This window comes from Centroberyx gerrardi, chromosome 8 (genome assembly GCF_048128805.1).
Source record: "Centroberyx gerrardi isolate f3 chromosome 8, fCenGer3.hap1.cur.20231027, whole genome shotgun sequence".
Classification (NCBI taxonomy): domain Eukaryota; kingdom Metazoa; phylum Chordata; class Actinopteri; order Beryciformes; family Berycidae; genus Centroberyx; species Centroberyx gerrardi.
The window spans coordinates 16,479,439-16,494,391 of NC_136004.1; the positions used below are offsets into that span (position 1 = coordinate 16,479,439).

General features: G+C 44.0%; 1 protein-coding gene across 4 annotated transcripts; it reads right to left on the reverse strand.

The window, feature by feature from the left end:
• Positions 1–303: 303 nt before the first annotated feature.
• Positions 304–13,375, reverse strand: LOC139912018 (clustered mitochondria protein homolog). Of its 4 annotated transcripts, none has more exons than XM_071899692.2 (28): positions 13,105–13,375; positions 11,284–11,393; positions 10,526–10,697; positions 8,499–8,636; positions 8,204–8,358; positions 7,955–8,109; positions 7,666–7,788; positions 7,356–7,488; positions 7,151–7,243; positions 6,854–7,020; positions 6,449–6,631; positions 5,723–6,163; positions 5,551–5,624; positions 5,349–5,453; positions 5,133–5,233; positions 4,888–5,040; positions 4,734–4,796; positions 4,382–4,614; positions 4,196–4,280; positions 3,858–4,011; positions 3,568–3,707; positions 2,940–3,020; positions 2,734–2,859; positions 2,524–2,633; positions 2,318–2,411; positions 2,079–2,204; positions 1,901–1,974; positions 304–1,277 (listed from the first exon to the last, which is right to left on the reverse strand). In XM_071899692.2, the coding sequence occupies exons 1-28, from the start codon at positions 13,148–13,150 to the stop codon at positions 584–586; spliced, it is 4,329 nt and encodes a 1,442-aa protein (XP_071755793.2). In that variant the 5' UTR covers positions 13,151–13,375; the 3' UTR covers positions 304–583. The 4 variants fall into 4 exon arrangements, with proteins under 4 accessions (XP_071755793.2, XP_078141138.1, XP_071755792.2 ...); XM_078285012.1 differs by having other exon boundaries at positions 6,449–6,697; XM_071899691.2 differs by having other exon boundaries at positions 7,356–7,491.
• Positions 13,376–14,953: the final 1,578 nt, after the last annotated feature.

Genomic DNA, 14,953 nt, shown 5'->3' on the forward strand with positions numbered 1-14,953 from the left:
ATTCCATTGTGACTCTAAAACTTTGACAATTTATAAACAACACAATTTGATAAAAGCCTTGTTACATGTTCGAAATAAATTAAAATTACTATCTTTTATCTTGCTTATCAACTTGAGTGAAAAAATGTATTCAATGCCATGTTTTCATTTTCTTTTGTTAGGTTTCCTAGCTGTTTACTCTTGGATTATGAATTTGGTGTTTAATGGATTAATACATGTATACAACATATTTATAGGCAGGTTTATTTTCTATGAACCAAAAACAATAAGGTCACTATTGAAGAGGAAGAAGCACATAGTCGATTCAACAGAGTAAAAAGTTTATTGATGAAAAAGTAGCCCTCAACAGTACAGCCCTCTCCCAGTATCAGTAATAATCTCTCCAACAGCAAGTAACACTCATCCTCTCACTCTCTGTCTTCTCTTATTCTCTGCTCCATGCTCAGTGGACCAAATGAGATCTCCCTTACTCCTAACTTTATCCATTTAGGAATGAAGGAAGGGAGGAGGGAAAGCTTCATCCTACAGCAGTGACTCGGGGAAAACCTCACTACAACACTGTTTTTCCTGGTTTCATATGTTCTCACTCTTCAGCTATTCCATTGACTGTGACACTTCCCTCTGCTACTCCATTGACTGCTGTGTCTCTGTCTCCTGTTTGATTGGCTATGATGGCTTTGGAAACGACAACATCTGCCAAGGCCTCTTTACTCTTAAGTTCTAATGGGTCAGCAGTCATGTCCAGGACTCCATTCATATCACCGTTAACCTCATCTGACCTCTTCATCTCATTGACTGTTTCCTCAGATTCCTTCCCTCCCTCGTCTGTCCTGCTCTCCTCTTCATTTGCTGTGTGGGTCTCAGTCTCCTCTCCTGCACACTTAACCTCTGCCTCCCCGTTCACTGTTACTTTGAGCTCAGCATCTGAAGCTGGCGTGCCACTATGCTCACTGTCTCCTCTATCTACTGCTGTTTTCTCTTCATTTGGGTTTTGTTCAGCTGGCTCCACTACATGACCATTAGCTGGTGTTATGGCAGCGCTCTCCACTGCGGTCTCTTCCACTGGCTGGTCATCTTGGCTCTCTTTGGCATTCTTCTCAGCTGGGCTTCCTCCATCCTCGACTTCCTTCCCGCATCCTGTTTCTTTATCCGAGCTTGGTTCTCCTCCTTTCTCAGTCTCTGAGGCGGCAGGCTCGTCAGTTACTTTGTTTGCCTCTTCTCTTGCCTCTGCTGCCCTCTGTTCCATTAGTTTCTGCTTAAACTCCTGGAGCCTGTCACTAAGAAAACACAATGTATTCATGAGTGGTTTCACACCTAATAAAAAGGCACAGAAGCACACAACTGTACTTGAAGAGTTCATTTTCAAAACACTATATATCCATTTTAGAAATAAATATCTGAAATTCATCATTCAGTATCTCTAAAATATAGTGCATGAAGTCTGTAAAAATGTTATCATTTTGTCAACCATGGACGCAAGTTATCTACAATCCTTTAACGAAAGCAATCTTGTTGTAATTTTGTGCTAGCATTCATTTTTAGCAGTAGGTGAGACTTTTTCAAATGGTGAATCTCATGTTGGAACAAAACTCTTCACTTTTATTTAATCCATAGAGAAAGGTGACGCATAGCCTTAACCTAACAAGTTTTTTTTTACAGATTATATTTTTTGGCAGATTATTATTTTTTTTTCTGCTTGATTGGATAGTTTCACATTGGAGAGAGACAGAAAATATGTGTGTGAGAGAGAGAGAGAGAGAGAGAGAGAGAGAGAGAGAGGGAGATGAGCCGGATTAAAACCCAGGACGTTGTAGGTACATCGTATGCACCAGGACACCCCAGCATCAACAAATTGCTCTAACAAACATATTATATATTGCATTATGTGTTGACTGATCACCTCTGTGTATTCTTCCTGATCCCTGTGACCAGGACCATCTGCTCCAGTAAGGTGTCAGTTCCGGGGGTCAGACACTGAGGACAGACGGGACAGGGGCGTTAACACCAAACTGCTTCAGATTCAAAGAGACTAGTGTTATTGGACACAACCTGTGTGCCTGAGTCTATGAAAGGCCTACCTCGACTGTTTGCTCCGTGCAGTCGGCTCCCGCCTGTCTGAGAGAGCGCTCCACCCGCACTGCCTGCTGGGTAATGGTACGCAGAAACTCTGTGCTGCAACGTGTCTGCGGGTGATCTTCACCAAACTGAGAAAGAGAAGAGCCATAAGACATCACATGCACAGACAATCCTCTCTCTCTCTCTCTCTCTCTCTCACACACACACACACACACACACATACACACACGGGGATACTCACCATCAAGGTGAAAGCAGCGAGAGCCTCTTTTTCATGGTTCATAGCAGATCGGTAGTCGCCCTTACTGCACATGCACTGGGACAACAGGTGCTGCCTGGACAGAGGGAAAACAGGGACACAAACAGTCAGGGAAGAGGTTGGAAAAGGGGAGAAACAACCCCTTACACAAAATACAGTGCATGCTATATATGGTTTTATCAAATTACGTGAGTGCGGTATGCAGATCTCTGGGGCCAAAGAAGGAAACGTTGAGTCTGAGCGCGTTCTTTAGGTACTGTTCTGCCTGTTCTCCTGCCAGCACCAACCCCAGACAGCTCTAAGAGAAACAGAGAGAGGAGTGTCAGTCACACAGAAGAACACAAGTCAGCAAACAAGCACAAGGGGAAAGCATTAAGGGGTTGCTGTTGTCGACCTACATCCAGTGTGGCGGTGTAGGGATGATCCTCTCCGTGGACCGTTAGCATCAGCAGCCGAGCTCTGAGGAGACACTTCTGGGCCAGGACATTCTCCCCTCCAGCATACGCATACACAGCCAAGAGGGCCTGCATAAGAAATACAGTCATAATAAACAAACCGCACCCACACAACGCAGTACATATACAAAATGTGTAGCTATACTCACATATTGCTGGATGGTGTTGGGATGGTCAAAGCCAAGCACTCTCTCGCTGATGACGACTGCTTTCAGTTGGACACTGCGGGCCTGGAGAACGGAGGAAGTCACAGTAATGGAAGATTTAATGGCTAGCTTCACATATATTGAGAATCAGAATCACTTTAATCGGCAAATGCAACAAATGCACAGGAGTCTGTCTTGGTGACATTGGCGCAGACCAGACAAAATGAGGTATGAAACATTTTAAGTATATTATAGAATATTATTTGAAAATTTCAGTTTTGTTTGACATCACACCTAACACACCTTACCATTCAGTTCAATTTGATGAACATTAATTTGATTATTTAACATGATTTTGCATGAGCCATATCGTAATATATTGATATATAACTGTTGTATAATGTAATATATCATGATATATATCGATATTGAATAATTCAATATTATATTTATTTTTATATTATATTTTTGTGATACTGATTTCAACCATATCGCCCAGCCCTTGTGCGGACACATACCGACAACCAGAGTTTCACACACTGACACACATGGTTTAGGGACGAGGTGTTGTAAAACCAAAGCTTTCAACCAGCAGAGTAATAGTGAAGAGTTGTGGAACAGACAGACGTACCTCTGCTGCCTGTCCCTGCAGGAAGGCCACCTTGGCCAGCAGGCTGAGGCAGTGACAGGCCTCTGGGTGCAGGTCGTCACACACCCTACCAAACAGGTAGGCTGCCTCTTTCAGACACTCATGGGCCTGATCCAACAAACCTTCAGTTGGGAAACACACACAGTCACTTTGTGCCGACAGTTCTATTCATTCAGATTTAGTTCAAAATAAACACAGTGTACACAGAGATTACAGAAAAATGAATTTGCAGCATGGAAGCTTTTGTAAAGTGTCCATCTTCATAGCCCCACCTTTCTGAATGGAGTTCTGTGCAGCGCGGAATGCTTTTGACGCGTCCGAAGTCGGCATGTGAATGTGCTTGACGACGGGGAAGATGTTGAGGATGTCATCAGAACCAATGGGAGCTTTGCTTTGGTTGTCGAGGAAGTAGTCTCTCAGTCTCAGCTGGCGTAGACACAGAAGCAGTGAATATGACCAAAATGCTGCACAACACAGCTATACTGTATATATGACTAAGACATGAGACTTAAACAATATATTTGTGTTTCAGATAATCTTGTGACTATTTTTAACTGGGTAATAACATGAGAGGTGTCTTTGTACTATTCATATTTCAGATATGTGTTACCTGTACTCCAGTCTTCAGGCAGAACTCTCTCAGCAGAGACAGCTTTTGCAGCCCGTAGTGCTCTACCAGGTGGTTAGGACCCGAGCTGTCACAGAGGAAACAGACAGGTGTTATTCTGAGAATGACACTGAACAATTGCATAACTAACAAACACAGAGTCAGAACAAACAAAGGCCGCGTCCTCACCCCAGGCTGTCAGATATGTCATATGTCTCGACAGCATCCTGGCAGACCAGGTTCCACAGCTCAGCCCCGGTGAGCGTGCTCCAGGGCGTGCTGTCAGAGGCCCCGGCCCCTCGGCCACGCCGCCTCGACTTCTTCTTAGACTCCTCCCCCACTGGGGTGGGACTGAAGTGGGGAACCAATAGGCAGCAGAGGAAGTGACTGACAGCTGCAGAGAGACTAGGCACCTCCACGCCCTGCAAAGACATGACCGGAGGCTACGATTCACTCTTTGTGGAGCATCTGACCCACTCCTGCTCTAGTATTGTGTGCAAACATAAGAATGGACAGGAATACACACTGTATCGTAGATTACCTGGAGGAAACTGTTGAATATTCTCCTCGTTGAACGGATCACAATTTCAGCTATGACCAATCTCTGGTGAAGATAGAGGGAGGCATGAGAGAATGGACAGTTAGAGAGAGCAGTTACATCAGCAAGAAAAATTTTGACTAAAGCACAAACACACCGTTATATGCCTCAGGCGCTCCCTGTGCTCTGATTGGCTGATGGCCTTGATCACATGGCCCAGATACCGGAGGTTGATGCCTCTCTGGTGCAGCGCCTGTTTCAGTGAAGCTCCATCCATGGGTGCCTCACTGCCCTGCAGGCAATACTCCACCTGCAAAACACACACATGGAGACATATGGTGAGCTTGTTTCATGTTTACAATAGATGTGTGTTAATAGCATGTACACAAGGGATCCACTTACAAAGGCCGGTATCTGTTGTGTGATGATGAAAGCTGCAGCTTCTCTCAATAACCTCTCCTGCAGCTTGGTTTTCTCACTATCACCGCTAGGGAAGGACACTCCTGAACACATAGAACAAGAAGCCATTTACATTTTAGCAACAGATTTGTGTGTTTCTCTGTGTGTGTGTGTGTGTGTGTGTGTGTGTGTGTGTGTGTATGTGGTTTCACTTGGTACCTGTGGAAAAGATGTTTGGGTTGAAGCGCATCTCAAAGATGATGTCGCTAACGGAGCCCACATCCTTACAAGCAGCTCGTACTGCATCAGTGCCTCGAGAGTCACCTGCACATATAGAACCATTTGTTAGGTAAAAAATGGCCAAAATCTGTATGAATTATTATAGTTGCCATTCAATTAGATCTGTTGAAACACTTCTTACAAGCTGTTGCACATTCTTCAAAGCCTCCGTTCTCCTCCATCCTCTCCCTGACACGTTGGGTGAACTGGGAATGCCTAAAACAGGGAGTGAGGAAAGAAACAACACTTTAACTTTGTGAAACACTTTAAACACTGAGTTGAAGACCATTTTTTACACTGAGTGCAGAACTCACTTGTGCTGGATGAAGGCCTGCAGCAGCTCCGGCCTCAGTCTACAGAGGCCGTGAGGAAAGCTCTTCGGCAGCCCAGAGTCTGAGCGGTAATTCTCCGGCCAGCCTTCCTCTTTTACACAACTCGTCTTCTCCCCTTCCTCTTCGCGGCCGTCTTTCCCCTCCTCTTCTCCAGGGCTTTCCTTGCCCTCTGTCTGCACCTCGGGACAGTAGTTGGCATCGGCCGGGAGGCTCCTGAACAGGTCCAGCAGGTAGTACCTACCATCGGCCCCCAGCAGCCCCTGGGCGTCCACTGAGGTGAACAGCGGTACCTGGTGACTGTTGGGTGCCATGACAGCGTGCCTCTGGAGAGCGAGGGCTTTGGCGGACTGGGCCAGGAGCTCTAGGAGCCGTCTGCGCTGCGGCGACTCCTGGGGCCCCGCGTTCACCCCGTACAGCAAGCCCCTGAAAAAAAAAGTATACAAGCAGAAGAAGTAAGACACATGCTCTATGTCTGTGTAGGTTTATTTCAGTCATCCAGGTAGTAAGATGTCCAAACGATATAGAAAAACAAAATCCACTGGACGTAAAATGAAGAGTTGAAGATGTTTTACCACTCATCCGAGAGGCTTCAACTCTTCATTTTAAGTCCAGTGGATTTTTTTGTTTTTATATTTGTTTTTGACAGACACATACTGTCATTTATCAGCAGAAAACACACACAAGTGTAACGGGTCCACAGGGGCGTACCTTGAGGGAGCAGAAGAGTCCTGGTCCTGCTCTGAGCCTTCCAAGCCGGGGGCCAGACCCTGGGCAGACAGACGCACTCCTCTGTAGTCTACAGTGGCCGTGGGCAGGGTGTGTAGCCCCTGTAGCGCCCCCTCAAGGTCACTGTAGGCTTGCACTCCTCTCAGCTCCAGCCTCTGCGCAGCCCTGCAGGTGGAATATGAGGATCCGTTTAAATTGTCTGCGCACTGTGAAGTCCTGACGATAAGTTGTCTTTTTAAAAGTGAAATAACAGCCATTCTATATTATATCTGCATCTTCTCAGACACAATATGTTGGTACAGTGGTTTTAGTGAAACACTTAGGCCCATAACACCTTTACACACAATTAAGAGCATTCAAATTTACATCCTCGTCGTTTTTTCTCACCTGCGGCCCCTTTCCCCACCAAGCGCCGCACTCGCTGCCCCCTGGCTCATGAACAGACCCCCCCACAGGAAAGCAGGGTCCTCGAGGTTTCCATTGACTGGGTCCACAAAGCCATCTATCACAGTCTCTGCCCCCTGACCCACAGCCCACACAAATGCACTGTTTACCTGAGGAAAGATGTGAGAGAGAAGGTGAGAAAGACAGAAGGCGAGTGAACAAACAAGAGATAATAGATGACAAGGTTTCTGGACTGTCTTGCTGTTGTCGTGAGCTAAATTATAGAGCTTTGATCGTTACCTGAAGCAGAGATCTGTCTCTCTGCAGCCTCTCCTCCAGACTTCCCTGTGGAAGATCTCTGGCTGCTTGCAACTCCTCATTCCAGTCTGGAGCCTATATGTACACACATGCACAAACACATGCACACATAATAGTCAGTATTACTATCAGCAGCACACTACACTGACTCATGAATAGCAAACAACTGTCCTCTGTTGTAAAGAACCTGTGTTGCTGCCGGTTCGTCCAGGCCCAGCCTGCTGAAGGAGTTCTTGTGTGTGCGGGAGGCACAGGAGGGTCCCAGCCAGCTCAGGGTGCGGTAAGGAGTGGGCATCACCTCTGCTGGAGGCAACTGAGACCTACTGGGGAACAGAACAACCAGAAACCACTTATGTCACACTCATTGTAAATGCAGGTTTTGGAATGGACCGATTTATAGTGTCAACGTTTTGGTCTATTAATCTCTCTGAACTCCACTATTAGGAGTACGGCAAAATGGTATCTGTGTTTCCTACATGCGTGAGTGTTAGTGTTACCTGTTTTTGAGAGTGGTGAGGCTTTGTTTGAAGTTAGGGCTGATGTGACAGAGTAGGTCAGTGAAGCAGTGGCAAACTGGGGAAGACTGCGCGGGACGAGGATCAAACACTTCTTCTGTAGACCTAAGAGAGAGACGGGGAGAGAGCAGGGAATACAGAAGGGTCCATAATGAATCATTCAAGGCCTAAACGTGAATCAAATCCCAGCTTGATGCATTATGAGACTGTCACACACTCTCAGTTTAGGATTTACTACAGGAGGCAATCATCACAGCAACAAATTCCTTACCTGTTGAGATAGAAACCTCTTGGACATGATGTGATCTCACACCGGCGTCCCTCCACTGTCACCACAGTGATGTACAGGAAGTCTCCCTGCAGCTTCCTGTGTCCAGGGGGCGGATTCCAACAACTGAGCGACACGTCCCTCAGACAGCTGGGAACCTGATCAGAGAAATATAAAGTCATGGTGAGTGTGTGTGTGTGTGTGTGTGTGTTCAGGAACCAGTGTGAAAACAGATCCTGGCTTTGCATGTACCTCAGGCTGGGAGCTATGTGGTAGCAGAACCATCAGCGGTCTCTCTGCTGATCCAGGGAGGAGGTACTCAGGAGGAGCTCCGTCCTGATTGGTCGGCTCTGTTTTCGTGTTGCTTGATGAGCGCTTCAAGCTCTTTCCATTAGTTAAACCAGAGTCTGCACCAGTAGAAAAGAAGGAGGAGATTCAATTCTTTTACTCTTTTACTGCTCGAACTGTTTGAATTTGTATTTCAGTGTGAGCTTTAACAAGCCTAATTTTGTGTCTTTGTGTGTAAGTGCACCGTATGTGTGCGTACCTGGGGTGTGTGTGTGTGTGAGTGTCTCCAGTATACTGGGTGAGCGTCCTTCTTTCAGTGCATCCTGAGGTCCAGAGGCTCTCAGCAGCTCCAGCACACGACCCAGATGGATCCTGGCTGAGCGGGAAGTGTAGGGCTCTGCAACGGCACACAGCGGTTAACACAACAGTTAGACAGGCCTTCTTTGTCCAACTGTCACAACAATGAATGATTAATATGGTAAATTACAAAGAAGGGAAAACCCACAATGAAAAAACTAATTTGCATAATGGTCTTGGAAGGTTTGATGAATTTGTGAACATGAACAACTCTCTTTTACAACCATAATCCAGAGAACCAAGACTCTAATATGGGATGTCAACAAATAACATTTTGTACAGTTGATCCACTAACAATCCATGAATGATTTAGTGGACTTGAATGTTTGTTATTTTAGACCTCAATGATATTTATGTTGAGGTTGTGGTACTGTGGCAATCTTGATTAAAACTGTCCAATATTTTAGGAAGAATATGTTTGGTGTCCGACAAAAACCTTGTATCTACAATGATATGAGTTTTTCATTTCACTGTGACTGACTGCTTTGTTTCCACACATGAACCATGCCTCCCTCTTCTAACTGCATTGTAAATTGTTTATAATGCAAAGCATCAATCAACAATTCCTGTTCCAATAGACACAAATCTGACAGGGTTCATATCAGAGAACGGGCTGCAGGTTTATTTGTTTCATTGCTTAAACAGCTAGAGGGTGAGAGATGGACTAACTGGTTGGCATATAGATGTAATCTCCGCGACTGTAAACCTCTTTGACATGTTGGAACACAAAACGTGAGTCAGCTATTTTACATAGAACTGAGAGTGACTTTAGAGTATGTGTGAAGGAGGATTGGGAGATGGAGGCGAAGAAAATTATGCTTAGAATTATTCTTACTGAGATCCTGATTTTGTACATCAGACATAATAACCATAACTGACCCACAGTGCAAATCATTATCATAACAATATGAGTCAATACAACCAATATCAGTCAAATATAAGTACAGAAACTCAGGAGTTCTAACATCCTGGTACAATTATGTTATATTAATTCATAAATTACAAATTATTAAATTTGAAGATAGCCACACATAAATAAGAGTAAAAACTAGATACTTATACCCACAGAGAGAGATGCAATCCCCTATTACACCTATGCTATCCTACATTACATCATCCCTGTTGAAAAGTTATAGATTTGCCATAATGTAGCAGCTGTCTGTGATTTTAATGCCTGAACAACCACCACACAGGGAGACAAATACAAATGCTCCCCGTACTAAACCTAACCAATACAGTTACTTTGCTCCACACAAAATAGCTGTGGCACAAGAGTGGTCAGTAAGAATAGGAAAAATCTGCTCAAGCTCTGTCAAAGAGCAAATTACTCCAACTCAAGCCTCAAATCCCCTCTCTAAGATCACAGCCCGATCAACTTGTTCATAAAAAGGCCAGACAACAGCTAGATGATGTATAAACTGTATAACAGAACAGATGAATGTTAAAAAAACTATAACATGCTGAGAAAGGCTAACAACAAAATCTTAGTATCTTGGGGAATCATAAGAAATTAGGGCAAGACTGTCAATAACACAGAAGAGAAAGCTAGAATTATGCAAAAGCCCCTAACACTCTACCAGTTGACTTCTGAATTTATAGCTTGAGTACACAGTTATGATATCAACAATGCATGCAGAAGTAGACTAATCACCATAAATAACAATTATTCAAAAAGGACATAGCAGAAGCAACCTCCGCTATTGAAATGAAAGAAACTCCAAGAGAAGAGCAGCTACTCATAGGGTTCCACTAAATGAACCCATAAAGCCTTGGGACAATCCTTGTTTGAACTGATTTGACTTTGACAATGACTGTTCATGCATTTCATGCTGAAAATGCCGAATGGAAATAAAGCTGAACTGAGAGCGAGAGGGAGAGTGAACAAGAGAGAGAAGAAAGAAAGTGAGAGAAGAGAGAAAACAATGCTACCTTCAACCAGGCGGAGGATGGATCCTGGTTTAAGCCCCTTCAGGCTTTGCAGTTCTGCAAGGGGGTCCAGAGTCGTGCCAGCGAGCGCCAGTGACAGGCTGGAGCGTGGACACACCTCCTCTCTGGAAAGCAGGGCCATCACTGCATCCTGAACGAGCCAAAATCCATGGATCTGTAAAGACACATGGTTTAACACACCAACACATGGCCACAGAACATAAATGCCCATATTAGATGAAAATTCAGTGATTGCTGTGGGAAAATTGAGTAGTCACAACAGTAGAGAGAAGGATATATACAAGAATAGAACAAATACAGAGTATTGCAGATAATACAGCAAACAATTATAAAGAGAGAACATATTGAAAATACTACAAAAGATGCATAAATAAAGATAAAGCATCTTTGTTGACAGTTTTACATGTTAGAAGCAGATGGGTGCAACCTTATATCCTCATCCATAAAGCTGTTACATACAAATGGAAGAACATGTGAGCAGAACTGTGTGCAGACGTTCCAAATGTGCAATGTACGTTGTTCACATTAACAAAAATTACAGCTATATGCTACAGGCACAAGATAAGGATTGTGAACTGTTGTAAACGTGCATTTTCATTAGATCTGCAGTACAACACCACATATTACCCTCAGCTTCCATCATCTCACTATCACTTGTGAAGTCTTATTATTACAAGAGAGGGAATGAGAGGGTGAGAACAATATCTGAGTGGAGATAACACTCTGGCTTCGGGTTTTACCGGCAGCTCAAATGGCTCCACTCCTGCTCCCTGGATCTTCACAAGGAAGGATGTGTCCTCCTCCTGCTTCCTGCCAACAGCCCCTTTCCCACCAGTCAGGGTGATCATATCTGTTTGGAGGAAAAATCAGAGAAACAAAATTGATTGGCAACCTGTCCAGGGTGTTTCCCTGCCTTCTGCCTGATACATGTTGGGACAAGCTCCATCCCGCAATGACGGTGAAAAGGCTTAAGCGAGCATAGAAATGAATGAATGAATGAATGATAATCGTGACTGATTATCTTCAGACTCCGTCCTTTAAAAAGATGATGAAGTAACTTCCGAGAAGCCTGTTTTTAGATCTGCTGCTCAAAAGCGCTTGGCTGCAGCATCAAACAAGAACACTAAATCTCCTCTAAAATCATCATGAGCTGGGCTAAAGTGTGTGTGTGTGTGTGTGTGTGTGAGTGCCCGAGGGTGAGTGTGAGTTTATATGTGAAACGTATGAGAAAGTGAAAGTGGGGTGTGTCTCACACATACATGCAGGCATACAAGAAGCGGAGGGAGAGCAGGACCCAGCGTGTTCCTCAACCTGAAGTGTGACTAAACCTGTTGAATTTGCCTGAGCTTTCATGTCATCTCAGGGTGAAGGGACAACCACACCTAACACTGGCATGTGGAAACAGCACAATGCTAAAGACATAAACTAACAAACATGTACCTTGGCAGGAGTGCCTGCTTGCATGTATGCATATATGTACATTACACCTATGGCATGTGCACAGACAAGCACAAAATTCAATGTGCACACAACCTAGAAGATTTTAGACCATTCTAATTCACCAGTGCCTCTTGTCAATCTGGGACTACTTTATGCCTGGACAGCACCCAGCAAATAGTTTGTGTGTTTGTGATTGGCTGGAGGAAGGCCCCTCCGCCATCAGCCTCTTTCCTATTGGAGCTGCTGCCTTACTACTGAACGCAGTATTGTTTCAGCTCTGATGAGTTTATTTTGGCGGTGATAGGTGAGGTTGTACCCTAAACAACAAAAGGAGGCAAATGTTTCCCCTGATTTCTTATTGTAACATTATAGAAGCATTATATTCAGTTAAATTCAAATGAGTGTCTTGAAATTATATAACCTGACAATCATCCTGTTGCCTCCAGAGATACGCGTCCTTTTGCGTGGAGAAACACCTCGGGGCATACTCACTGGGAGGAAGGCCAACATGCACTACCTTCACTCACTCATGCAGAAGAGGAGAGCTAGGGGTTAAAATAGGTTAAATGGCAGACTAGTGAGTGTGTGAGAGGAGAAGAAAATGAAAAGGTAGACTAGAAATTTTGGGACCAAAAAGACAAGGGAAGGGTTTTTGCTTTTACCTGAATTTCAATTATGAGAAGGAGAGGTTGTGTAAAATTTAAAAGAAAAGCTACCTGTACTCTACTAATGCAATAATAATAATTGGTTGGCTCTGAAATAATGATCAACTTACTACTGCTAAAAAGACAAGAATATTCCCAGTTTTGCCAGGGTTTCCAAGTATGACACAGTAAGTATTTTTGTGTGAGGTTTTTCACCATACGAGTTACAGTTGAGGAGTTGAGTTGAAGTTGGGAAACATGGCATATTCTCCTGGTGACATTTACAAATCAAGAAGCTGCCTAAAGCAGAGAAGAGCACTGAAGCTTATTCAGAGCAGCAGTGCGGTGCCAAATCTCCCACCCTCCTTACATTCTCCAGCGAGGGAGGCAGCAGGCGAAAAAAGAAGGAAGAGGAGAAAAGTGCGAGAGAAACAGAGAGGAGCAGTAAAGAAAAAACACACCGCAGTGATTTCTCACCAGTTTTTGCCTGATTTCTTCCTCCTCTCTTCACTTTGTCCTTCATGTCTGCTTGTTGAAGTCTTTGTTGAGCTGTCCTCTTGTGTGTGTGTTTCTTTTTTTTTATTTCTCTGTGGTGGAAGCTGCCTCCCCCTGCAGCCTTGATCCAAACTGCTGGAAGAATGCGCCAGAAAGAGCAAGAGTGAGAGTGTGTAAGAAGTGGAGTGTGTGTGCCAGGATTGTGTGTGAGCGCAGCAGAGTGAAAGTATACGCCTGTCTGTTCAGGATTGTGACTCCTGCCCCTCTGCCTCCACTAGGCAAACTCAGCTTATCTGTTTTCCCTGTGTAAGAAAGCCACACCCTCCTCTTGCTCAACACAGGCTCATTACTTTCTGTCTCTCACACTTTGTTGGCCTGGGTGTGTCTATCCACTCTCGCTCTGCTCACTCTTCCTTCCCCTCTCCCATGGCATGTTCCACCACCCCACCCCACCCCCACACACACACACACACACCCACCCCCCCTGCTGTGCCTCGGAGGAGAGGTGTGAATTAAGTGTACAGTGTGTTTTGTATACTGTCTTAAAACTTTGTTAGTGGTTTAGCTCCAGTCGGCCATCTAGCTACGCAGCTTTTAACATAAAGCATTCGGCATTACAAAAGTTGAATGCTGGTTCGTTTAGAGCATCTTTGTATGGGTGAGTTTTTGGAAATAGAGGAATATGTATGATATATATCAAGGGTACCAAGACAGTCGCATCCACCGATTCACACTTTTGAGTCATGACAGTTTATCAAGTCAAGTCAGATTTTGTTATAAATCAGTTTTAACAGACTGGTTTGTGACAAAGGACACAAATACAGATAAGAACAAGTAACAAGTACATTGCAAACTCCCAAAAATGGGCCCATAGCTTGGGTGTGTCTCTACTGTATGTGTTAGGAGGTTACTATCTCTTTGTTGAGAGGTTTGCAGCCACTACAAGCAAATTGTATACATACTTGGACATATTTCAAAATGCAAATCAACTACTAAGCTTCATATGTGGGTTAGGCTTATACTTGGTTGGTATTCCTAGAATGCCATTCAATAAATTCCTCACCTTGATCAAAACAACCACAAACGGCTATGTTGTCTAGTAGGGCCATATTAGTTACCTCTCTGCTGAAAGACAGGAAATTCAAGCATAGGCCTGGATCCTCTTGCTAAAAAGTTCTCCAGCTCATAAAATGTTTAGCTGTACTGGAATTATCAGACATGGGAGGCACTGTGACCAATGAAGTAGAGATTTTTTTAAAAAGATGGTTAAACTATGACCACCAGTCAGCGATCATCATCGGGAAAACAACCAACAATATCAACAAAAATATTATATTTTCAAAAAAGCACTGTTTTCCCCTTTGAAACACCTCCTCAGTTTGATACTACTTACTACTTATGTGTACTTATGTATACTTAAGTCATAAATATTTCTGTCAAACTAAACAGCGTTTATCTAGCAAATAAGTTAAGGTGGCTTTACCGTCAAATACTTCACTGAAATCTGGGATATATTGTAAGAGCCAGACCAGAAAACGGGACTTTGGCTAGGCGTCCTTTTTCAGTGCAGAAAACCCCCATATTACAGATTCATGACGTCAGGTTGTTATTTGGGGGCGGTGCCCTGGCGATGTCTTGCTGCTTTCAGTGCTCCTCGTATTTACGAACATTCATGCATTTAGTGCTTTGGTTCGGCAACAATAAGGACACTGACCCTGTAACAAACGTAGTTTTGGTGGCAAATGATTTATATTAAAAATCAAAGAAAACGACACAGAATTATTCTGTGTTGTTGTGTATTTTTAATCGATTTATCAGACAAAAGTTGTTG